Source organism: Gymnoscopelus microlampas, assembly GCF_963454915.1.
Source record: "Gymnoscopelus microlampas genome assembly, chromosome: 22".
NCBI lineage: Eukaryota > Metazoa > Chordata > Actinopteri > Myctophiformes > Myctophidae > Gymnoscopelus > Gymnoscopelus microlampas.
Genome location: NC_139959.1, coordinates 45,988,473 through 46,013,915, shown reverse-complemented (window position 1 = coordinate 46,013,915; position 25,443 = coordinate 45,988,473). Strand labels below are relative to the sequence as shown.

The window sequence follows — 25,443 nt, the reverse complement described above, 5'->3', positions numbered from 1 at the left end:
GATTTGGGTACCCCAATATACACGCGCCCACGCTGGGCCCCGTGCGCGGCTGGGGTTGAAGGGGGCGTAGCCCCCGAGACTCTAGTGCATATAAAAACGGTAAAAAACGTGTGATCTCCTGTGTACCCAAACATTTCCATCATTAAGTGGCTTGTTGCACCTGTGCCTATGAACCCGCCCGCTGCTATGGCAACCCCCTCCAGGTGAACCCGCCCACATCAGGCTTAAAGGCACAAGGTCAGAATGGCTCCTTCACTCATTATGCTGAAGGTCCCGTTTCACAAGTTTTCAAATGTATAAAATCCTTTGAAAATAGCAGATCTACAAGCTTGTAGATCTGCTATTTTCAAATTAATAAAAAAAAAGTGGTTTTGTTATAATAATCTAAATCTACAAAGTAACTAGTAACTAAAGTGTTCAAATAATTGTAGTGGAGTAAAAATATCTGCCTTTGAGATGTAATGGAGAAGTAAAACTGTAAAAAAAAAAAAATTGGAAATACTCCAGTAAAGTAAAAAAAATATATACAGTACTTGAGTGAATGTACTTAGTTACTTTCCACCACTGCATGTAACATAAATAATGTCCTAATAATAATATTATTAGTATTGTAGTATTGTATTAATAATATTAATACACAGGAACAACGACAGACTTTCAAAACATTTATTAAACAATTACAGTTTATTCTACAAATGACCTTAATCTCTCTCTCTCTCTGAGAAGATGATGTCATCTTTAATGATCGTACAATAACACATGAAATGAAACATTATGAAGGTTCCAGGGGGTCCCCAGATAAAGTAGTTAACACAGGGGGTCCCCAGATAAAGTAGTTAACACAGGGGGTCCCCAGATAAAGTAGTTAACACAGCATCACATTAATTTAACCACTTTATAATGTTATGTGTTGGCTACACAAAAACAGCAGATCTACAAGCTCACAGCGCGGCACAAAGTGCTGCAAAAAAAGAAAAGTTTGGAACATTTAGAATAATTTAGATTTTTTGGGAAAACATAAATGTTCTCCTCTGGGGGTCCCTGGCACAACACATTTACAGGTGGGGGTCCCTGGCACAACACATTTTCAGGTGGGGGTCCCTGACACAACACATTTTCAGATGGGGTCCCTGGCACAACACATTTTCAGATGGGGGTCCCTGACACAACACATTTTCAGATGGGGGTCCCTGGCACAACATATTTTCAGGTGGGGGTCCCTGACACAACACATTTTCAGATGGGGGTCCCTGGCTCAACACATTTTCAGATGGGGGTCCCTGGCACAACACATTTTCAGGTGGGGGTCCCTGACACAACACATTCTCAGATGGGGGTCCCTGGCACAACATATTTTCAGGTGGGGGTCCCTGACACAACACATTTTCAGATGGGGTCCCTGGCTCAACACATTTTCAGATGGGGGTCCCTGGCACAACACATTTTCAGGTGGGGGTCCCTGGCATAACACATTTTCAGGTGGGGGTCCCTGGCACAACACATTTTCAGATGGGGGTCCCTGGCACAACACATTTTCAGATGGGGGTCCCTGGCAAAACACATTTTCAGGTGGGGGTCCCTGGCACAACACATTTTCAGGTGGGGGTCCCTGGCACAACACATTTTCAGATGGGGGTCCTTGACATGAAACGTTTGAGAAACACTGATTTACAGATTAAAGTACTTGTGGTAACCATGACAACCTGGACTCACTCAGACATGTTGAGTAACCATGACGACCTGATGTCACCCTCGCATAGAGACTCTATCTCTGCTCACACAGACACATTGAGGAGGAGGAGAAGGAGGAGGACAAGACTAAGTTGAACCCAGCATAGAGAGGTTCAGTGAATGTGTCCCTGAAGGTGTACAGGTGTATCAGAGTGTCCTCTGATATTTTATAGAATGACAGAGTTCCAGCAGAACAGTCTAGATACACTGCTACTCTGTTAGAGCCTCTAGAGGCACTGACAGGGAGGAAAGTCTCCTTACTATTGTGTTTGACAATGTAAATGTTACCCCACTGTTCTCCTTTACAGCACAGACACCAGGACATGTCATTGGATCCAAGCCTACAGTCATCACCCTCTCCTTTCCTGCTGATTCCTCTGTCAGTCACTGCTATAGAAACCCTTCCCCCCTCCCACTCTACCTCCCAGTAACAGTGTCCAGTCAGACCCTCTGAACACAGAACCTGTGCCGTTCCATCAAACCTGTCAGGATGAGGAGGATAGTGATGATCCTCTCCATACACAAATGTCACCTGCCTGTTGTTCTCAGACAGAGAGAGGAGTCTGTTTGTTGTGTTTGTGTCCAGTGTGAGACTATGATAATCTGATGAGAAAAACAACACAGTAAACATTAAATACATCATTCACTGAGTGACACACACACACACACACACACACACACACACACACACACACACACACACACACACACACACACACACACACACACACACACACACACACACACACACACACACACACACACACACCTTAACCACGTTAACCCTTCAAGAACTGATGTCTCACAGGGCTCTATACCAGTGGTTCTCAACCTGTGGGTCAGGACCCCCACCCTTGAACGCACACACACACACACACACGCACACACACGCACGCACACACGCACACGCACACACAGTGAAACTGGTTGTTGAGGCCGTAGCAGAAACGTTCTTTAAAGAATCATTATTTAACTATTTAAATGCTTCTAAAGCAGTAATTCTATAGCTTTTAGTGTGAAGGACCCCCACATTTATATGTATTTGTCTGTGGACCCCCATCTGAACATGTTTTGTGCCAGGGACCCCCATCTGAACATGTTTTGTGCCAGGGACCCCCAGAAGAGAAGATTTATGTCTAAAATTATCACAATTATTCAACTTTTTTCCAAATATTTCCAATATTTTTCAAAATGTATAAAAAATAGCAGATCTACAAGCTCGCAGTGCAGCATGAAGTATGTGCTGTGAACTTGTAGATCTGCTATATTTAAACAGCCAACATATAAAATATGGATAAAGGAGTTAAAATGATTGTGATGCTGTATTAAACATTTTGCTGGGGACCCCCTGGAACCCCCCCCCCCCCAAGGACCCCTGGGGGTCCCCGGACCCCACTTTGAGAACCAATGCTATAAAGAACCATTAACCACTTTAACCCTTCATCGACCGGTGTCTCCCAGGGCTCTGTACTTGGTCTGCTTAGTTTTTCCCTCTACACCAAATCTCTGTCAAAAACAGCCAGTGGTGTAAAAAGTACTCAGATGTGTTCCTGGTCTTTATGGGTTAAGTAAAACACCTGTGTCATTAAAAGAAAAAAAAAACTTTGTCTACATACATACATAGCGCGGCACCGAGTGCCGCGCTATGAGCTCCCTGGAACAACATATTTTGAGATGGGGGTCCACGGCCAAATACATAATAATTTTGGGGGCCCTTGACATGAAAAAGTTTGAGAACCACTGATATTATATATACTATATTATTATTATGTTATAGCAACATAAGTTTTTTCAAAAAAATGGATTTAGAAGACATTTGTAGAATCCCCCAGAGAAAAGATTTGAGTTACAAATGTTCGCTTTAAAAAAAATATATATACAAGCTCATAGCGCGGCGCAGAGTGCCGCGTTATGAGCTTGTATATATATATTTAGCTTGTAGATCTGCTATTTTTGAATAGCCAAAGAGATCTAAAAATGACACACAGATGCGTTCCCGGTCTAAATGGGTTAAGTAAAAGTATCAATACTGCTATATAAAAATACTCTGTTACAAGTTAAAGTCCGGAATTCAAAATATACTTGAGTACAAAGCACAAAAGTAAAAGTACTCATAATGCAGAATATCCCATTTCACAAGTTTTCAAATGTATAAAATGTTTTAAAATCTTTTGAAAATAGCCGATCTACAAGCTCACGAGCTTGTATATCTGCTATTTTCAAATGGCTTAAATGTATATATAGGACTGAAGTGGTTAATATATGTTTTGTAATAATAATTAAAATCTACAAAGTAACTAGTAACTAAAGTTTTCATGTAATTGTAGTGGAGAAAAAGTACAATATTTGCCTCTGATATGTAGTGGAGTAGAAGTAAAAGTACTAAAAACTGGAAATACTCCAGTTAAGTAAAAAATACCTTTAAATTGTACTTGAGAACCGTACTTGAGTAAATGTACTTAGTTACTTTACATCACTGAAAATAGCCAAACTACTAACCAGTGGTGAAAAGTAACCAAGTACATTTACTCATGTACTGTACTTACAATTTTGAGGTACTTTTTCCGTACAGGAGTGCTTTTACTTCTACTCCACTACATACAGGCAAATATTGTACTTTTACTTCACTACTTCAAGTATTTGAAAACTTTAGTTACTTTGTAGATTTTGATTGTCATTACAAAACAAACATTAACCACTTCAGCCCTATATACATTTCAGCCATTTGCATTTCACACATTCTGCATAATGACTACTTTTACTTTTGATACTTTAAGTACATTTTGATACCAATACTTTTGTACTTTTACTCAAGTACATTTTTAATGCCAGACTTTAACTTATTTAACTTATAACTTATTAACTTAACTTTAACAGAGTATTTCTACATTGCAGTATTGATACTTTTACTTAAGTTAACAAATTGAGTACTTTTTCCACCACTGCTACTTGTCACAACGTGATGCGTTGTGAGCTTGTAGATCTGCTATTTTTGCTGATGTTCACGTATTAAGACATGTCAACATGGGATGCAGGGGTTTAAGTGGTTAATGGTTCAAAGATGGTTCTTTGAGACAGACAGACAGACAGACAGACAGACAGACAGACAGACAGACAGACAGACAGTATAGTAATCAAAAACTGTAACTTTAAATAATGACTCAAGCAGAAGTAAAAGTAAATATTAAATAATGAAAATACTATTAAGTTATTTCATATGATCTGATTTATTGTCTAAATTATTAGAATCATTAAAATGTCTAAAATATGAAATGAAAAGTTCTCAGTACCTATTTTGAAATATAGACAATATACGAGCCGATCTACAAGCTCACAACGCCTCGCATCGTGATTGTATTTCTGCTATTTTTGAAATATAGCAAAAATACAAACTCAATCCTAAGCCTTGTGAGCTTGTAGATCAGCTATTTTTGAAATATGGCTAATCTCCAAGCTCACAATGTGTCACAATGCGAGGCGTCATGAGCTTGTAGATCTACTATTTTTGCATTTTGTTTAAAGTTTAGACAATCTACGAGCCAATCTACCAACTCAGAATGTGTCACGATGTCAGGCGTTGTGAGCTTGCAGATCAGCTATTTTTTTTTAAATAGCCCAACTAATTTACAAGCTCACAACCTGACACATTTTGACAAGTTGTGAACTTGTAGATTGGCTATTTTTAAATTAACGCCCTGTTGCGCTGATCAAAGCAATGGTCACTGAGTTATGGCCATTTAAAGTGTTAAACACTGCTGTAGTCCCATATGTGGTTTTAGGTGGGGCTATTGTCATGACAGACCCCTGAACAATGTTTGTGTCAACTGTGTGGATTGGATCAACGGTGCCTCACAGGTCCAGATGTTATGTTTGTGACAACAGTCTGTAGTCCATGGTCTGTGGTCTGGGGTCAGTGGTCAGTGGTCTGTGGTCTGTGGTCAGTGGTCAGTGGTCAGTGGTCCGTGGTCTGTAGTCCATGGTCTGTCTGCCTGCCCACCCTCTAGACAATTTTAATATAAAAGCTCACCACGCTTCTTGATGCAATGTATTGTGAGTAGGGCTGGGACTTTAACTGATTAATTTAGATTAATTAATTACAGAAAATGAACGCGATTAAAAACAATTAATCACATTTTAATCGTGTTTGGTTTATGCACCACAGAACCACACCACAGAACTCACTCACTCACTGGACGAGTTTCAGGCGTACCGATCATACCAGTGCACCAACCAACAGCCAACACACCCCAGTGCACGCAATGGGACAAGAAGCCGATCAGACTGCTTTGCTTGGCCCAGTGGATGGGAAATTTAGATTTAAAAAACTCTCTGATGGAAGGGTGGATAAAAACACGGTTGTGTGCAGAACTATTTTTTGTTGCTTAAACTTATGTATTCACTCAGAAAATCCAAAATCTGTTTTAACTGAAAAGAAATTGCTTCTCAGGTCAAATATTGATATGCGATTAAACATGCGTTTAATTTATATTAATTAATTACAAAGCCTCTAATTAATTAGATTATTTTTTTTAATCGAGTCCCAGCCCTAATTGTGAGTTTGTAGATCGTCTATTTTTAGGTTTTTGAAATATAGGCAATCTACAAGCTCACAATGTGTCGTGATGCAAAGCACTGTGAGCTTGTAGATCGGCTATTTACAAATTATTGCTGATCTACAAACTCACAACCGTCACAATACATGTTGAAAGATCAGTTTCTTTCTTTTTTTCATAGCGTTTGTAGAGCAGATCTTTTTTTTCATATAGGCAATCTACAAGCTCACAATGCAGGCGTTGTGAGCTAATGTGTCATGAAGCAACACATTGTGAGCTTGTAGATCGGCTATTGTTTTGTTTGAATATAGGAGATCTACAAAATCACGGTGTTATGTTGTGATCTTGTAGAAGATTTATTTTTGAAATATTGCTGAACTACTAGCTCACAACCTATCAAAAATGATACGCATTGTGAGCTTGTAGATTGGTTATTTATGTTGTTCAAAATATAGGAGATCTACAAGCTCACAACATGGCGAGCCTCGACACGTTTCTGAGCTTGTAGGTCTGCTATTTTTGGCTCACAACACTGTCGTTCAACTAAATATACCTTAAATCGGACCTCAAGGTACGTGAGTAACTCCAAAACAGAAGGAGTGGTTGTAATACAGAGCATGGTGGACGTCAGAGAAGGAAAACTGGATTTTGAAGGCAACATGGAGGAGAATGAGGAGAATACTAGACAGGAGAGAGATGAAAGGAGAATGAGGAGAATACTAGACAGGAGAGAGATGAAAGGAGAATGAGGAGAATACTAGACAGGAGAGAGATGAAAGGAGAATGAGGAGAATACTAGACAGGAGAGAGATGAAAGGAGAATGAGGAGAATACTAGACAGGAGAGAGATGAAAATGTCAACTTAAGAGGGAAGAAAAAAAGGAAGTTCGATTTGAAGTTCAAACTAGCAGTGGTGAAATATGTGGAGCAGCATTCTGGAGAAGCAGCTGCCAGACAGTTTAACATGGATCTGAAGCGTGTTAGAGAATGGAAGAAACTAAAAAGTGAAATGACTTCAGGCGGATGTGAATGTCTTTGAATGGCATCGCCTTTCAGGTGGAGGAGGAAGAAAGTGAGTGAGGAGCTGGAAAGTAACTTGTGTCAGTGTATATAACACACACATGGACAGAACCTCAGAGTCTCCTGGACAATGATTGGAGGGAAGGTGAAGGAGTTGTACTCCATGGCGAGTGACAAGAGAGATTGCTCCGACATTTCAATTTTACCCTCAGGAGGAGAACAACTGTTGCTCAGAAAGACGCTCCCATTGAGAAGATTGTAAACTGCATGCCCGGCCTGCTACATCAAATCAAGCTGTGTGACTGTGAATGCATAGTGTGTCACTTCAATTAAACAAACTGAGTTAGGCCTAATTGATTGAGTTTGATTGCTAAAAGTAGGCCTACGTAAAAAAGGTACAAAAACACATTTTGAATTGTATTGTATGTTTCTCATATCTTATTTCCTGTAGCCTAATAACCAATAATGAAAGTCAATAATGAAAGTAACTATTCTTCTTAATAATAAACAAAATATGTGAAGTTATAGCAGTGACTGAGACAACAGGCTAAAAGACAGCTGTGTAAGTAAACGCCCACATGCACGTCTGCACAACTGGTTGCAGCCCTCACCCTGAAAACAGTTAAAAACCACTGCCTTGTACAAAATGTAATCCTGTTATTAAACTCAATTAGATGAATGATTAAGTGTTGTATATGTAATGATGAGCAGTGAGAAAGAAGCAAATTATAACCCGTTGTTATATTTGTTTCATATCTTAGTCTACAATAAATAGCCTTCAAGCAAGCTCTGCTTGTAGGACGACATGGGTACAAAAGCACAATGAAATGTCTTTGATCCACAGCTCAGCAAGCTGACAGAGATAACTCCCTCTAGTGGCTGTTAACTGTACCGCACACAGAGCTCCACAGCAATCCAAAGAGAATTGATTGGTCAGTAGACGGTAGTATGTGTTGATCTGTTGCATGCAGCATGTTACCATGGTGATGTACCCGGTAAGAAATGAACGTCCAACTTGTAACCTTGAAACAGGGCTTCAGCGGAAGTTACCTCATTAACCCCTAAATCCAGCTTCATAGTTACTGTCCCATGGAAGACAAGACAATGACGGTGAGTTTCTTGATGTCCAACTACACCCCCTCACGCAGTCTACCAAACTATACAGTAGGTGTGAATCTGCCCTACAAATCCATGTATAAAATGTCAATATTGACAGATACTCACATCCTTTAATGAGATGAGGATTGAACCGATCTTCTCCACCATGTGTCACTCTGTAGGAAGTAGAACAACAACAATGCATCAATGTCTGTCTAACACAACGTCTCCATTACCTGACACTATTATTATTATTATTATTACTAGAAGCTCGGCCGCCCTTCGGGCGGCCGAGGGTCTAGCCCTTCGGGTGGCCGAGGGTCTAGTCGGGGACCGGCCTACACAGGAACGATGTAAATAGGGAATGAATACTCCACCCTTTAAATCAAACCCCATTATACCTGTTGTCATAGGACCCGTTTTGGCCATCTGTTTGCCTGTGTCCATTTATGCCCATCTGTGTGTGCATTTATGCCCATATATGGAGCTATCTGTGTCTGTGATATATGGACATCTCTGTATATGTCTGGGTGTGTCCCTTTTATGCCCGTATATGGAGATCTCTGTGTCTGTCTGTGCCCATTTATGCCCATTATCCTAAAGGAGTTCGCTATAAACAATGTTGTCAGTAATGCCCTTGTCATTATCCACAATGACAACTTTTACAGCGCTGGCTCTCTTTCCTCTAGAGAAGGCTGTGTAGAGTTGGCCATGAGCGAACACAGGTTTAGGCAAGTAGATGCCAACTCGTTCATTCTCTTGGCCCTGACCCTTATTGATTGTAACAGAGAATGCTAAGCGGAAAGGGAACTGTCGTCTAATGAAGGTGAAGGGAAGCTCACCTCTGTCATAGTGAGGTATTCTTGGTAGGAAGATTGTTTCACCCCTGTTTGTGCCTACTGCAATCTCACACTCAATGACTCTGTCCATCATTTGCATTACCACCATTCTGCTGCCATTCTTGAGAGTGCGGTCAGGACCTGATTGCAGGTTTCTAAGCAGCATGACTGGTGCGCCTACTTTCAATTTGAGGTTATGATCAGGGATTCCAGAGGGTGTCAGTGAATTGAGTAATTCCACAGTCACGTAATCCTTGTGGTCGTCCTCCTGAATTGAGTCGGCTGAAAGGTAGACTCTCTCTTCTGTAGGTAAGTCAGCCAAGCATATGTTGTTGATTTCTCGGATGTCATTGTTCAGAGGAGTGTATACAGTGCCTTTGAGAAGGTTGTCTTTGTTGATACATCCATTTTGCAGGTCAGGAAAGGTGTAAGAAATCAGAGTATTCAGATCCTTAACCAAGTGTTGTGGTGGAATTCGGATTTGAACTTCTGTGTCCTCGTGAGGGAGTTTTCCGTCCCCTAAAGCAAGAAGATAGTTGGAGAAGTCCCTTTCAGCTGTTTCTGTCCTCATGTTGATGTTAAGCTTGTGGTGCTTCATGAGAGGATACAGTGGTGACATCTGGATGCATGCTGTAACTATCTGGGCTCTGCTTTCTCTTTTAATAACAGGGAGTGTCTGCCTAGGGTCTCCACCCAGAAGGACAGTTTTGCCACCCCAAGGTTGTTGTGAGTGCATGAGGTCCCTCAGTGTTCTTTCCACACACTCAACATTAAATCGGTTAACACTGAATATCTCGTCCCAGATTATCAAGTTGCTCTCTTTGATGAGCCTAGCCAGGGAGGACTTGGCGTTGATGGCACAGACAGAGTCTTCAAAAATGGGGATTGGGATCTTAAATCTTGAATGAGCTGTCCTACCACCCTCCAGGTTCTGTGCCGCTAAGCCTGTGCTGCCCACACACAGTACAATGCCATTCTCTGCGCGAATCTTAGCTGCAATTGCCTTAAAGGTAAAGGTTTTGCCATAACCTGCTGGGGAGTTTAGAATGAACTGCCGTGTGATGGTTTCTTCTTTTGGTGCATGTACTGCCTGATAGACAGCTTCGTAGAGTGCCATTTGTTCTCCATTGAGCTTAGGAGCAAGTGACTTTACAATTTGTTCTTGCTGTGTTATGTTGAATTTTTCAGATCTGAAGATTTGTGTCAGTTTTTCCTGCTCAGTTAGTGGTCTTGGCTGTGGCATATCATTGTGTTTGGATAGACTACCTCCCATTTGCGAGAGCTCGTTTTCAATTGCAAGTAGTACCTGATTGTGTATAAATGTTGTGTCTACTGCATCTGTAGGGCACCTCTGTGCAGTGGCCTCCTCATGGACAAAGTCTTCACTAAGCTGTTCAAAGAATCTTTCAAACAGATCTTTGGGCTCTGAAGGTTGACAGTAGTGGAGGAGGATGGCAAAGGTTTCTCTTACTTTCCTTGAGGAAGCGTAGCTTGAGACGTCACGCATGGCGGTAATCCATTCTCCATCGTCCTGAAGCAAGCCCATGGCTAGAGCAGTGTCTTTGAAAGTGTCATAGTGGTTGCCGTTATATACCTTAAGGTCATCATAGGTCTGTGGTCCTCTGATATGTCCTAGGAGCAGTTTCAAGTAGAATCTTTCTCCTTGGAGCACTGATACATTGGACATCCTGCCTATCGTACTTGGAAGTTCTGCATCCTTGAGTTGGTGGACTCTTTTTTGCCACATGTGGTCCTTTGCATCCCATTTGTAATGTTCTGGAATCTGCATGTAAAGATATTGCCTTGCGTCAGGGTCCCTGCTGTTTAGTTGGAAGAAGGCAAGCAATGTAGTTAGTTTGGCTGCCGCTAGGGCCTCCTGTGCATAGCCTTCTCTGAAGATTATGCTCTGCTGGCCATCTGTGTGGATAGCGAGATTGGTGACAGCAGGGACTCTGTCCTGGATCTTGTATTCCATTGTTCTCCAGTGTGCATCATGAGCATCAATGGTTCTGGCATTGATGAATCTGGAGATCTCATCCCTGTCTTCAATATCGAGAGTGCCAACATCAACTCCTTTATGGACGTATTTGTACAGGTACTTGATGGTACGGAAGGAGCCAACAAATTCAACATTGATGTGGCATTTATATTTAAGTAGGACCCAAGCGTTGTAAGGAACGACCCACCTGCTGTCAAACAGAAAGTCATTCTTCTTATGGGTGTGACCGACAATGGGCCGTCTGTACTCTGGGTAGCCATGACCATCATGAGGCAGTCGTGTGTTGGCACAGAAGTTTTTAGGGAATTTCTTAGTACAGATACCATTGACCATGCAGGGGCTGTTAGGGTAGGCCGGGCCACAGGGTCCATGTAGCATGAATCGACACACCAGCTCATACAGCTCTGGCTCCTTTTGTTTGTCAGGTATGTCTGCTCTAATTATTTGATCAATGTCATCGACAGTCAAAATCTCATGTAGGAGTAGCAGTATGTGGGCATGTTTCAGTCCTCTCATCTGTCCTTCAATAGTGTGTATTCTAGCCTTCATCTTCCCAAAGACGCCGAGCTTTGTGTCGTGGAGGAGCTCATCCAAACTCCTTTTGAAAACTTTGTTAACAATGTCTGGTCTGTCAGTGGGCTGCTGTCCTGGAAAGATATTACTCAGTACACCTTCACTCCTTGCGTTTGACGTCATGGTAATGAAGAGGTCAAACCTTCTATATCTGGCTGCTATGGCAAGGGCATCTTGAAAGCGCTTGAATTGGTATCTGGGGCTACGAATTATTTCTCCTTCACCGGGGTTTAGCTTTGGTAGCTTTTCTGGAGTACTCATTTTTTTGAGAGCTGCTTATAGACTATATGCAGAGGTCTGTCAAGAGTGCTGGACTTAGCTTAGAAGCCGGCTTATATACTTTCATCTGTCACCTCGGAGTGAGAGGAAGAAAGACTATAGTTTATGCCACACTCAGAGATTTTTTGTTGACTCATCTAGTGTATGTGATGCCTTTTATGAAGTGATGTCACAATGAGTCAGCGCTTGCTCCGGAACAGCCCGATGTCAGTCATCTCCGCATACGGAGATTCCAAACCTTTCGTGCCGGATCCGAAAAACTGTGTATCGGGTCGGGTCGAGGCCTAGCTAAGATCGTAGGCAAAGGTCTGAGCTATCTGTGTGCGAAATTTGGAGTCTGTAGCACCAACCATGTGCTTTCAGGGCTCATCCATGCGATTCGGGCCAATTTGGATTCGGCGTCCATTGGCTTCAATTAGTAGTCAGGACTCCGCATATGGAGATTCCGAACCTTTCGCGTTGGTTCCGGAAAACCGCATATCGGGTCGGGTCGAGGCCTAGCTAAGATCGTAGGCAAAGGTCTGAGCTATCTGTGTGCGAAATTTGGAGTCTGTAGCACCAACCATGTGCTGTCAGGGCTCATCCATGCGATTTGGCCCAATTCGGCCTCGGCTTCAATTAGTAGTCACATCACGATGTACACTACAGTGTTTCTCCTAACATTATCCTGACCAGGCAGCTCATCCTGACAAACTCACTGCTGCCCCCTGGAGGACCTCCTGTTATGTCTTTGTGGCTCATAACTGAGGACCTCCCGTTATATACTACACGGTCACTTTTTTCTGTTCTGGCCCCACAGTGGTTGAATGAACTCCCCACTGATGTCAGGACAGCAGAGTCACTGATGTCAGGACAGCAGAGTCACTGCCCATCTTTCGCCGCAGGCTGAGAACCCACCTCTTCAGGAAACACTGCCCTTCCTCCTTCGTCTGGCCTACTTGTTGTTAACTAGTTGTACGAACTCTTGTTTTATTGGATCTTGTTTAGTCAATACACTTATTTGTTTTAGCTCTTGCTCATTTGATTTTGCTATTTATCTCATTTAGTAGGTAGCTGATATATTGCACTTTTACCTTAGCGCTAGGTATACTCTTGGTTGCTTGTTTTAGCAGAAAATGCACTTAAGACTTCTGGTGATTAGTAGTTTCGTTCCCTACCTATGTTGAATGCACTTATTGTAAGTCGCTTTGGATAAAAGCGTCTGCTAAATGACTGTAATGTCATGTAATGTAATGTACTCAAGTACTGTAATTCAGTATAATTTTTCTTTTGAGTTTTTCATTTGACTGGAGTATTTTCAATTTGCAATACTTTTACTTCTACTTCACTACACCTCAGAGGCAAATAAAGTACTTTTACTCCACTACAATTATTTGAAAACTTTAGTAACTTGTTACTTTCTAGGTTTTGAGTATCGTTACTTTCCAGGTTTTGAGTATCATTACAAAACATACATTGACCACTGCAGACCTATATATACTCAAGCTATTTGAAAATAGCCGATCTACAATCTCACAACACGTCGCAATAGGACACATTGTGAGCTTGTAAATCACCTATTTTCAAAATACTTTTATACCTTTTGAAAACGGGAATGAAATGGCACATTCGGCGATATACGCACTTCAACTTTTGTTACTTTAAGTATATTTTTATTCCAATACCTTTGTACTTTTACTCAATAGAATTTTTAATACCAGACTATATTTACTTAAAATTAAATTAAATTAAATGAAAATACTAGTACTTCTTCAACCGCTGGTGTGTGGGGAATTTAGTTTAATTAATCCATAGCATTTCCCTGCTTGCTATCAACGAAGGCGGTCGCTCCCTTTTTTCCTCTCCCCACCCTTATCTCTCTACCTCTCTACCTCGCCTCTCTTCACTGTAACCACGTAAAAAAGTTGCGGGAAAAAACATGGAAATTGTTAACTGGTCTCTCAATGCAATCGACCAAATGTTTTTGACGAAAAGAGGGACCGGAGGAACCCAATTGCCCAGACGGAACATTTGCTGCTGGGCACATTATGGACTCCTACTATGATAAGTGGTGGGTTGTTTGCCTAGCAATTCTGTCAGTGGAGTATATTGAAGATCTCTATCTATTCGGCCTTATGATGACAGGTATTGTGCTGATTGGATCGAGCATTGCACTTGTGTATCGCAAAAATGTCAAGACAGCTGCCCTGGACGGAGCCCTTAGGCTACCGGTCATACGCGGCATGAATAACATCATCGAGAAAGACCACAAGCTGGACACCATCCTGGCATCGATCTCGGACATGTTGCGGATGACATCTCAGCTAGAGACCGCATACTGGAAGTCATCGCAGAGAGGGTATATGTTGAGAGCCAGAATGGAAGAGCGAGAATGGAGAAGCAAATAAATTGTACTGCTTCGGTTAAACGGATGGAATATGGATTAATTGGATCAATTTGGACCCCCCCCCCCCCCCCCCGGACATTTCCTCTGGTCGCTACAATGAGGAGAAGGTCCCCCCCACCCCGGCCCCGCCTCATGGACACCTGTTGTTGTGACTTTGGGTCGGAACCTAATCAACAACATCTCCCACGACTGCACAACTCTCTGTGTTTATCGCAATGACACCAGCGAATGATAACGACACTGGGTGAAACTCCAAGGACAACTCCAGACCTTACTCTCTGCACACACAAACACATGGACTTCTCATGAATTTAACATAACCCACACACACTTCACCCGCTCTTGGAATGTAAACCCAGGACCTTTCTGCGCAGAGACATAGAGAGAGAGGGGGGAGGGGGGTAGCCTGGGACCAGACAAATCTGCGAATGCAAAACTAATTTGCATTTGCAAAAAAAAATGTCACTCTGCGATTTGGGTCTGGCACCGCTCCATAGAGAATCCATTTCCTGTTCCAGAAGACGTGGGGCACCAATCAGGGCCCAGTATTTGAATATGGGAGACTGTAATTGGTAGTTGGTTGTAGGTGTAACCAATTGCGTCGAGGGCCATTGTTTTGATCCCGCCCCTTGGGAAAAAAAACGTCCTCATGGAAGCACCAGACACGCAGTGATATTGTCTGGCTACGCGAGACTAGAAGGGGGGGGGGGGGGGGGCATTTATTTGTGTACATCACAGAGAGATGTTGAACACGAGACATGATTAGACAGAGACTGCATTGATTGTGACGGCTATGCACGGTGTTGGATATCTCTCCTTTCAATGTGATGTTTCTGTGCTCTCTTTATCTAGTCACTTAAATGCACAGAACATAGCTGTGTTTTGAGCATAGTGTGACCTTGGTGTGACCTTGGTCATAAAGGGAATGACAACCGATACTCTGATTAGTTTAAATGTAACAAAATAACTAGTCTTCGTGTGACACAAAGTGTGTGCGGCCACCTTTATGTCTCTTGAAGAATAGTTAATTGGATTATTCTGCCGTGGGTCGACACCACTACAAGGACTTTGTTGTGCGTAGCATTCCTGTGCATAGTGGTTGATTAATGTAACGCCCAAACCACTCCTGTGAATAATCTAGCGTGTCGGGCCATTACCCCTACACGTGAACAATCTAGCGCGTAGGCGTGGAAAACAGTGCCCCAAGTCTACTTACTGGATATTCTTCAGCCCAGAGAGAGAGAGCAGCTTCTTCATTCCTGACTCAACCATGTGTAGACTCACGTCCAATTCTCTCAGATGGAGGGAGGGATTAGAAGTTAGAGCTGAGGACAGAACTTCACAACATCTCTCTGACAACCAGCAGTTCTTCAGTCTGAGAGAGAGAGAGAGAGAGAGAGAGAGAGAGAGAGAGAGAGAGAGAGAGAGAGAGAGAGAGAGAGAGAGAGAGACCATTACATCACTTCACCCTCCTACCCATAGATATAGAAACCTAGATACCTCATTGGCCTCTGCAGTTCGTTGGAGCGACAGGTATCGCGGTCGCCATTTTAGAGTAGGCAAGTTACCATTCAAAGTGACTACTGGCCAATCACAGTGTGTTGACTACTGGCCAATCACAACGCGTCAAACTGACTTTTGCTGAACGGCTGCCTCTTATGAAAATTCCTGCCCCCACCTGCCTTTGATAATCATATATATAATCATATATGACATATTTTGATGCCAATACTTTTGTACTTTAACTATATACTGGCAAAACTTTGGGACGGCAGTGGTTCAGGGGTAGAGCGGCCGCTCGGCAACCGGAAGGTTCCCAGTTTGATCCCGGGCTCCCCGGGATCGAACTCCTACCATGATTTCGACCTTAACCACACTCTTCAAATAAAGTACCACCATCATAACTACATTATAATCACTTACTATAACAGAACTGATACAAATCAAAACTGAAAATGTAAATGAATCTGACCTGAGAATGTCCAGACAACAATGTGGACTCTTCAGTCCAGCACAGATGAGTTCTAGTGTGGAAACGTCCAAGCCGTTTCCGCTCAGGTCCAGTTCTCTCAAATGTGAAGGATCAGAGTTGAGAGCTGAAGCCACAACCTTAATGTGTTCCTTTGTGAGGTGACAGTCAACAAGTCTGTAATGACAGATTAAATGTAAAATCAGAGATGAACAAAACAGATCAGTCATGTTCACTGTCAAGGAGGTTCCCTGTGGTGCTTCCTGAAATGTTTTTTCTGGACAAGTAAATAAGCGGCTGTGATTAACACATATTTAACTGAAATGTGCTCAGAACTTTCCACTGTTCTCTTTTGATTTAGAATACAAACATTAAATAATAAAAACGATCACAACACGCTGCTGTTGCTCCACTCTGTGGCAGTGAAGTAAAGAAATGTTCTGTCAATAGATGAACAGTCTGTACGACCGCATGTCATTTGTTTACATACTTTGGTTCTCTTAACAAAGTTCTGTGTGAACGCTAACCAGACCAAATGCAAAATGCAACAATGTAAACATTTGGTCCCTGATCGGAACATTTTAAGTCTTTGACTGCCGTCGGCGCGTTTTCGAGTCAATTGCTACTTTGTCCACTTGGCCGTCGGCGCTTTAGACGCGCGTTCGTAACTTTTGTTGTTTTATAGAAGATCACGGTCTGATCTTGAATCCGAAGGGAGCTGTAAAACTGTAGCACAAACAGACACGGAAATAATGGATATAACGTAATTTCCGTTCCCGTCGACTCCATGTTCGTAGTTTTTTTCTCCAACTCCGCTGTTTTTTATGTTTTTTGGTTCCGACGAAACACGTGTTTCCAACGGCCTGTAGCAAAGGGGACTCAAGCTCCGGGTGGAATGTTTTCCACAAAGCAGCAGTCAGAGACGATCTCTGGCTGTACACACAGTGAATCGATCGATCAATATGGATCTAAACTTTTTATGACCACTTGAAAACCACTATAAACATGAAAATCGCTTGGCACTGGGTGAGTACATTATGAAAATAATCTGGCAGTCAAAATGGTGCATTTATATAGCGCTTTTATCCAAAAAGCGCTTTTATCCAAAAAGCGCTTTTATCCAAAGCGATTTACATTGATCGTGCCATTAACCCATTCACACACACATTCATACACCGATGGCGGAGGAAGCCATGCAAGGCACCAACCTGCTCATCGGGAGCAATTAGGGGTTCAGCGTCTTGCTCAAGGACACTTCGACACTGACTCTAGGGGAGCGCCCCAGCCCGGGATCGATCAAAAGAGTTAAGCAAACCTTAGGTGTGAAAGAAACCTAAAATATCTTCTATCTGGTTCTTCAGACATTAACACAATGTCAGTAAGAACAGATGGAAAATTGTCTCTAAACTACAGCATGGCACTTGCATTGATGTATTAAGTAACTTGTAAACCTAAGTAATGACCAAGCTCATTGTTTAAAAGACCATCCTCTGTACACCCCTTCACTAATGGTATGATCCATTTCTCATTTGATAGAAATGGACACTTGTAAATAGTACAGAGAGGACTTGACTTCTTGTTCTGTGTGGTACCATGTTCTATTTACACACACACACACACACACAAACACACACACACACACACACACACACACACACACACACACACACACACACACACACACACACACACACACACACACACACACACACACACACACACACACACACACACACACACACACACACACAAATTAACCCTTCACCAACCAGTGTCTCTCAGGGCTCTATACCAGTGGTTCTCAACCTCTGGGTCTGGGTCTGGGTCCACATGATTGTGGGGGGGTCCCCACATGACAGTGAAGTGACAATTTAAGGACTTTTAATACCTAGACTTTTTTTAAATAGCCGATCATTGTGAGGCGTTGTGAGCTTGTAGATCTGCTATTTTCATTATATTTATCTGTGGGAACAGTCAAACTAAATGTAATGCCTCAACTTCTACAATACACAGTCACTGTTGTTTCACTTGATGCTGGCCATGGGACAACCAAGATGCCTGTATAAACTTATAGAGTTTACACAGCAGAAAGCAACAAAGCAAAAAACAATGTGTGGTATTATGTCTTCTTTTATTTTCCTGAACCGAGTGTTTTATTAAAGGTCTCAGTCGTGGTTATTTATAAGCTGGTCCACCTGGCTCTCATTGCCTGGGTAGTGATATTAGTCGATCTACAAACTTTGTGTAGATCTTTTCACTAGTTTGGGTCCCTGGGAGACATTTCCCCAAACAAAACACACACACACACACACACACACACGATCTAGATCACACTGTGAGCTTGTAGATAGATCTTCTACAATCTCACAATGTCTCTCTCTCTCTCTCTCTCTCTCTCTCTCTCTCTCTCTCTCTCTCTCTCTCTCTCTCTCTCTCTCTCTCTCTCTCTCTCTCTCTCTCTCTCTCTCTCTCTCTCTCTCTCTCTCTCTCTCTCTCTCTCTCTCTCTCTCTCTCTCTCTCTCTCTCTCTCTCTCTCTCTCTCTCTCTACACATGTGTTTATTTTTTTTAATTTAATTTGAATGAATGAATGAAGTACATGAGTGAAAGCTGCTCTAACATGTTGACATTCACATGACTACTAACCTGGCTGTTGTGCAGTTCCTCACAGCTGGGACCAGTCTCCGTCGCCCCTCCATTGATGTGTTGTATTTGTTCAGGTCCAACTCATCCAGAACCTTCTCTGACATCTGCAGCATGGAGGCCAGAGCTGAACACTGGATCTCAGAGAGTTTCTTCCCTGATCTGCTCTCTGACTCCAGGTACTGTTGGATCCCCTGAGTTACTGAGGGGTCCTTCATCTCCATCAGACAGTGGAAGATGTTGATACATCTGTCAGGAGAGATGTATCTTTCATCTTTCATCTCCTTCAGGTTGTTGATGGCTCTTTGGATCTCCTCTGGACTGTTCTTTGTCTGACCCAGCAGGCCTCCTAACAGACTCTGGTTGGACTCTAATGAGAGACCATGGAGGAAGCGGGCAAAGAGGTCCAGGTGGCCATTTTCACTCATCAGAGCTTTTTTCATAGCAGCCTGCAGGAAGTCGGAGAGGGAACTGTCAAGGCTGTATTCATCATCTTCCAGGCTGTATTCATCATCTTCAGGAATCAGGAATGTCTCCAGTACCTCCATGTTCCTCTGTGTGAAACAGTGGTACAGGTAGACTGCAGCCAGAAACTCCTGGATACTCAGGTGAACAAAGCAGTAGACCGTTTCTTGGAAGCAAGCACCGTCAACTTTGAAGAACGCTGTGCACATGCCTGAGTTCATCAAGTCTTTGTTCACGTCAAGACCAGACGCTTTTAGGTCTTTCTCATAGAACATGATGTTACCTTTGAGCAGTTGGTCAAATGCCAGCTTACCCAGTTTCAGAAGAACTTCTCCTTCAGCCTCTATGAGCTTCTGTTTGTTTTTCTCTTCTGATGCATCATATTTCTCCTTCTTCCTCTTTGTCTGAACTGTCAGGAATTGACAGTACATCTCAGCCAGGGTCTCGGGCAGCTTGCCTGTCGTCCCTATGTGTTGCCCAACCTTAGCAGTAATCCAACAGAAGACTGGAATTTCACACATGGTGGAGAGGGTCTTTGATTTGTTGATGTGTGAGATGATTAAGCTGGTCATTGAGTTGGCCTCGTTCTCATCTCTGAACTTTTTCTTGAACCTCTTATTGAAGTACTCCTCCTTCCGTTTATCAGTGAACCCTCGTACTTCTGTCATTCTGTCAACAAAGTTCTCTGGGATCTGAACGGCTGCTGCAGGTCGTGAGGTTATCCAGATGTGAGCAGAGGGAAGCAGTTTCCCCTGGATGAGGTTTACAAGCAGATCTTCCACTGGATAGGATCGATTCGAGTCCAGGTCCATTTTTTGGTTGAAATGTAATTCAAGCTGGTTTTCATCTAATCCATCGAAGACAAACATAGCTTTGAAGGGACTGCTGTTGTAGTCGTCTGACTTCTGCAATGTGTTGAAGATGACATTCAGATCTTCATCCTCAATAAATTTGGTTTCTTCAATGCATTCATGAATTAACTTTGCCAAACTTAAGTTTCTTCCCTTGAGCAGATTTAACTCCCGGAACTTGAATGGGAACAAAAGGTGTGGATCTTGGGGAAAACATTTCTTGGCCCAGTCAAAGGCAAACTTGTGTACGAGGAAGGTTTTGCCAATTCCTGCGACACCAACGGTGAGCACAGTTTTTATGTTTATTCCGGAAGAAGGGTCTTTGAAGATTTCATCGAGTTGGATTGGGTTGTCCTCTACAGCCTTGTTCATCTCCATCTGTCTGACCTCATGATGTTTATGGATTTCTGTGAAACTGATGTTTACATTGTAGATAGGGACATAGACGTCTTCAAACTTCATCTTTGGCTCATTGTCCAACTTTACAGGCAGATATGTCATGAAGATCTTGCCTTGAAGTTTATCTTCATATTCAGTGATGGAATAACGTGTTTTCACCAATGACTCTGTAATTAACAAAGGCATTATTTAACAATTTTGCCGACAGAGAAGAATATCTACCAGACACCGGCTGTGTTTTTTCAATGACTTTTTTTCATTTATTGTTTATAATGTTTTTTGGAAATTTTAAAACAATAAAATGAAAAATAAACTGGAGCATTAAATCAAGCAAAGCTTTGCTAATCGAATTTGGATATTACGTTTGTGACAAGATTTAGCCAATCAAATATGGATGTTACTTTTGTGATGGCCACACACCATCCACCCAAAAGCCACTTTAAATAATAAGACTGTATAAGTGTAATGTAAGATTAATGTCAAATGAAAATAATTTGAATGGAATTCAACAGTAAGGCATAGCAAGCATATATAAACCTTCATGAAATGTCTCCATTTAGGGTCAATACACTTTAAACACTGACCTTGGTCAGATGTAGCTGCTGCTTTGGGTTGTGTTGCACTGAGTGATGGAGGAGGGCCCCTGTTGTGAAATGTACAAAATGTTTTACCAACCGTATATACATCTAACAAGTCTATATAAATACTATAGGCTCTATAGGACTGTATATAAATCTAACAATTCTATATAAATACTATAGGCTCTATAGGACTGTATGTAAATCTAAGGTAGCACTTGCTATGCATCCTATGTGTATAACGCATCATGAACATACTTATAAGGCATTATAATCTTTAATTATAATAACATTATGATACTTTTATAAGGTGTTATTATCGCCTTTAAATCAGTGTAATAATGCATTATAATTACTGTTATAATGCATTACACTATGATCATAAGTTATTATAAGTGGCCATTTTTTACTTTATGATCATTCAATGCTGTATTATAATGTCTAAAATGCCCTATACTCACTGTCATAATGCATTTATGCATTTATATAACGCAATAACCATAACACATTATAATAAGCTTTATAATGTGTTATGGTTATTGTTATAACGCATTATGATTATTTATAAGCTCTTATAAATATGATCATAAAGGATTATGATCAGCCTTACAATACCTTTTAAGGATGTGTATAATGTGTTATACACATGGGATGGATAGCAAGTGCTACATTACATTATAGAACTAAACATTGTCAGTAACTTAATTAACATTTTCATAGGTTATAACTAAGACAAAAAACAGGGACAAACATAAGATGAACTATGTATGAAAATATTGGGTAAACAATTCTAGTTAATATTGTAAGACTTATGAATATACTGGCATTAAAGTATGAATCTCTTGGAAATAGAAAGAGGATAAATGAGAATGACACATGCTAGTGAAAGCATCATGGCCTGAAAAGGTACATTGTCCTGTAGGCTAATACAATGTTTGGTCTAAAGATGAACATAAATGAGTATTACTTACAGCTCATCAAGAAGACCCTTCTCATTTGTTTCAAGACCTTTGTAGAAAATGTCTTTGGCTTTTCTGCAGTTCAGGAGTGTGTAGAGTTCCCTCATCTGATCCTGAGGGGTGGGCTTGACCATCACATTAACGTAGCCCTCGTTGATGATAACACGCTCCTGAAGGAGCAGATCCAGGATGGGTTTGACCATGGTCACTCTCTGAACCAGGCCAAGCCGGTGTTCATCGACAAAGTGATTATCTGAAGATAAGTGGAATGACAATGTAGTTCTTGGTGATATGCCAAACCCATTTAAACACGTTTCTGAACATTCTACATTTTTAAATGCCAAGACTTTCCATCCCTCTGTTTATGTAATAATAGCAAACGTTTTTATACACCTATGCCTGTTTTAAATGGCTCATCAATCATTGGAATAGCCAACAAGCCTTCCAGTATAAAGATATATGGATGCAAAGTGATCATGTGAATGGAATGTTAGATCTGTTTCATTATGATGTATGTGACCCTGTTTTAACACAGTATATGAAACACTTAAAGGAATACTACAGACTAAAGGTAAAGAATGTGAACAGCTCATAGCACATCTATTCATAGTGTCAGCTCACCTTCAGCTTTAGAGACTCCTGTACTTGTTGACGTTGGAGTTGACATTGATGGGTCAGTGTCTGTAGCTTCATGCTGGTCTGATTTTACAACCATTGTTGAGTTAGAAAAGACAACAGACTTGGATAAGAAACCTGGTATTACCTGACAGTAACTGATATTAAATTAATTGCATTTGTGTTTAGCAAATAAAGTGCACAAGGTTTTCCTGGACTGTTTTCTGGAAGGTCTAGAAGGTGTTCCATCACCTCAGATGCAGATATAACACAATATATACTTTTTTAGCTTTAACATTTCCCCTCCATTTTCCCTTCCAGTTATTGAAAAGGACCGTGGATGAAATTAAACTGACTTAGGTTTGTAAATCGCCACAATAACCATTATTATACGCTGTTAGAAAAATGGTTGCCCGTGAGTGGGGTGGTCAGACTCCTACACTCACTACATTAGTTGCAGATGGCTCCACAAATAACGCAGAGGCTGCAGTTAAGTTAAAATTAAATTAAAACACAAATATGTGAGCTAATATGGCCTACTAAAGATGGAAACTAACTGTTAAGATCAGTCACTTAACACAACGACTGACACAGTTCTAGCTAAATGCATTGATGAAGGACTTTTTATTTATTTTATTTTTCTAACCAGAAAAGTTAAACTACTGTGTAAATATAGGCTTGTAGCTCACATGCAACATATGGCGAATATTCTAGCCAGACTTTCTTAAAGGGATAGTTCACACCCAAAATCATTTTTTTCCTATCGACCCCATGGAGACTTTAAGTCATGGAGATCTTTTTAATTTCATCGCATTCCCAAGCCAATAATTTGATGACTGGCAGCGGCTCCGGTAGGAGACACAAAGAGTCTCCTTTGAGTCTCCTACCGGAGACATTAGCATTTTTCCACTGATCATCACATTATTGGCTCAGGAAAGAGACAAAAAGCTTCGAGGTGAGTGATAGAAAATATGTTTATTTGGGTGAACTACTCCTTTAATGAACTAAGCACCTATACATTTGGGAAAGAGATCTCCCAGCTTCCAACGCCACACTGATTTCATTGTTTCGGGATAAACACAACAACAACAACATATCACATGTCACCACAACACTAGCCACAACACTAGCCTTAACATGCGCGATGAATTTACGGGTGGCCTCAAAGCATAATTAATTTCGAAGGGGTACACGATGTTTCGCGGGGGTCCCAAGACTCCCAGGGGGTCCCCCATGTATTTTTTTTTTTTAATATAGAGCTATTTAACACTTATTTTAACCAAAGAAAATCACTTACCCTACCTTTAAGTTTAGGAATAAGGTTAGGTTTAGTTTAGGTATAGTTTACTGAGGTTACGTTTAGGAATAAGGTTACGTTTAGTTTAGGCATAGTTTACTGAGGTTACGTTTAGGAATACCAGGTGAATAGTACCGCCGGATTTGTCCCGGGGCGACTGTGTTTCGGGGCGAGCTCCAAACGTCATACTGCCTCCAAATGAAACCCATTCTGTCAGGTCTCGCTAGGACGCGAAGCCAACACACAAGAGGAAGTTGTTGATTGCATGAAACAATCACCTGTGCATCCAGTCTCAATGTTGGCAAACAAATAACTGGTCTATTTAGACCGATGATAGCTTAGTAAGCCTATACTAACTCCACCACATCTCCACAGCCAAAGAGAAAACGCAAAGTTAATGCGTTAACTGTGCAACACATGGTGGTCTGTCCGATCAAACAGCATGCCCAAAACAAGAGCAAACATCGTCCTGTATTAACGTCACGTCAGAAAGACAGAACACCCCAGCACGCTAACACTTTTGTTACTGTTATGCCTCTTTAAATGATCACATGTATTACATTAACTTGTACACTGCCATAGACGTAAACATTTTTTTTTTTTACTTAATTTTTATCCCATGATTTTGTAACCCTTTTTACACCCGGTGCCAATTTGCTAAGTGACCCTGGGCACTACACTCCCCCCCCAGCCTAGGGAGGCCAGGGCCGAGCTCATGCCTCCTTCAATGCATGAGAGCCAACTGACCTTCTTATCACCTGACAGGGGGGAGTTTCCCTGGTTGGACGTAGAGCGTGGAAGGAACACGTTATTCCAACCAGTTCCCTTCCCCTCCATCAGGCGCCCCGGCTGGCCAGGAGGAGGCAGTATAGTGACCAGGATTACTACATGTTTTTGTGAGGGTATTAACTACCCTAGGAGACACGGGGAGAACATGCAAACTCCACACAGAGTAGGCCCTTTCGCCAACCCCACAGACGTAAACGTTTTTATATTTCTAAGTAACGCGTTATTGCATCTTGTCTCTTTCTGTCATAGTGACATTGTCTGCATCAGATCTTGTGTCCTTATCGAAATCAGGTTCTCCAATAGCCTCTTCTGGGTTTGTTTGTGTTTCTACAGACTACAGGTAAACAGTGTAAACAGACCAGATAGTTGAATCAGTTTATTGAACACATCTATTCACCTTCA

General features: G+C 41.6%; 1 protein-coding gene across 1 annotated transcript; it reads right to left on the bottom strand.

The window, feature by feature from the left end:
- Positions 1–794: 794 nt before the first annotated feature.
- LOC311039189 (protein NLRC3-like) lies at positions 795–23,067 on the bottom strand. Its single transcript, XM_084048861.1, has 8 exons — positions 22,962–23,067; positions 22,353–22,593; positions 21,388–21,446; positions 19,092–20,970; positions 16,451–16,624; positions 15,695–15,853; positions 8,529–8,578; positions 795–2,334 (listed from the first exon to the last, which is right to left on the bottom strand). Exons 1-8 carry the CDS (start codon positions 23,053–23,055, stop codon positions 1,766–1,768), a joined length of 3,225 nt encoding a protein of 1,074 aa, XP_083904987.1. The 5' UTR covers positions 23,056–23,067; the 3' UTR covers positions 795–1,765.
- Positions 23,068–25,443: the final 2,376 nt, after the last annotated feature.